The 1,458-nt window shown below is 41.9% G+C and overlaps 1 protein-coding gene across 1 annotated transcript; it reads left to right on the forward strand.

Moving 5' to 3' along the window:
* The first annotated feature begins 400 nt into the window (after positions 1-400).
* Positions 401-1,242, forward strand: LOC125759940 (uncharacterized). The gene is made up of 2 exons (XM_049419459.1): positions 401-507; positions 699-1,242. The coding sequence occupies exons 1-2, from the start codon at positions 401-403 to the stop codon at positions 1,240-1,242; spliced, it is 651 nt and encodes a 216-aa protein (XP_049275416.1).
* The last annotated feature ends 216 nt before the right edge of the window (positions 1,243-1,458 follow it).

A 1,458-nucleotide genomic window follows, 5' to 3' on the forward strand; every position in this document is an offset into this window, starting at 1 on the left:
CGCTTTTTTAAGTGTGTGCTAAAAATGCTGACAGTGTGTCGTTTTTCGCGGTTTTAATATTTGTTTGCACGGTGTTTTTTTTTAACGTTTCGCAGCTGAATAGTTTTTCATGCTTGTAATCCCATGCTGATCAGTCGATCATCTATGAGCGGACGAAAAGGCAGCAACGAAAAAAGATAGACTACTTTCAATCATTTGAGTTTTCTGCTCTTGCCAGGTGGAATTGAAAAGATATAGTTACAAAAAAGCACCTTTAATATTCAGCTGTGTCAAATTTTGCCTCCTCTCACTTCAAGTGCGTCGTAGATGTCACCCCACCCCAACGATATCGACATCATACACATATAAACAGCGCTGTGTGCCTGGCATCGGCATTGGGCATGGCGGCACCGCAGTGAACATGTCGAGTAACCCTTTCGTCTTCTTGATCCAGGTAAGAAAGCATTTTGACAAATGTTACAAAAGTAACGAAACCTGTCTTGTAGTGCTGCCATGCCCAGGCCAAGTGTATGCAACTGTGTGTAATTGTATAGTATCGTTGAAGTACTTATTGTTGCTTGCTGGTGATGTAGAAATTAACCCCGGCCCTAGCAATCAGGAAGTCTTGACCGAATTAACCGAAATTCGCAAGTTGGCTACTGACATGAGTGCTTTAAAAAATGACAACAAGGCCATACTCTGGCAAACCTTGAGGGCAGAATCGCTGGGGTTCAGGAAAAAATATCGACATTTGAAGATACCATTACTAGTCTTCAACTAAAGGTGGACGACCTCGAAAATAGAAGCAGGAGATCAAATTTAATTATTTATGGCATTCCGGAAGGAGAAGACGAGAGAGCTAATGACCTAGATTTAAAAATATCCGAAAAACTTATTAAAGGTACTCTCGGTGTCACGATCTCAGGAGTTGAGAGAATGCATCGCTTAGGCACTAAAACAGAAAACAAAACGCGACCTGTTATCCTCAAGTTACAATGTTTTGTGGACAAGGCGAAAATAATGAAAAACTGCTACAAGCTTAAGAATTCCAATGTGTCTGTTGGCGACGATTTTTCACTCCGTGTGCGTAACATTCGAAAGAAACTTTGGGAGAGCAGCAAGAGCGACCGAGATAAGGGTGAAAAAGTTACACTTGTGTACGACAAGATTAAGATCAATGGCCAAGTGTACGTCTGGGACGAACACAAACAAGCCAGAGTAGTCACGGGAAAGAAACCTTTCGTCCGAAAGGCAAGAAACTGACTACAAATGAAACGCCCTTCGGCTTGGTGATAGTGAACATAAACGCTAGAAGTGTTGTGAATAAAAATACAGAACTTGAAGCATTCATTCTTGAACATCAACCCGATATCGTAACAATTACCGAAACATGGCTTTCTCCTGATATTTCGAGTAGCAATATATTCCCTCCCGGTTATACTGTCATGCGTAAAGATAGGTGCTCGCGCGGTGGTGGCG

Source organism: Rhipicephalus sanguineus, chromosome 9 (genome assembly GCF_013339695.2).
Source record: "Rhipicephalus sanguineus isolate Rsan-2018 chromosome 9, BIME_Rsan_1.4, whole genome shotgun sequence".
NCBI classification, from domain to species: domain Eukaryota; kingdom Metazoa; phylum Arthropoda; class Arachnida; order Ixodida; family Ixodidae; genus Rhipicephalus; species Rhipicephalus sanguineus.

Bases quoted from the DNA above. Each gene is read 5' to 3' on its own strand.
- LOC125759940 (XM_049419459.1), top strand. From the start codon at position 401: ATGTCGAGTAACCCTTTCGTCTTCTTGATCCAGGTAAGAAAGCATTTT. The intron at 508-698 runs GTATGCAACTGT...CCTTGAGGGCAG, and splicing joins CTGCCATGCCCAGGCCAAGT to AATCGCTGGGGTTCAGGAAA.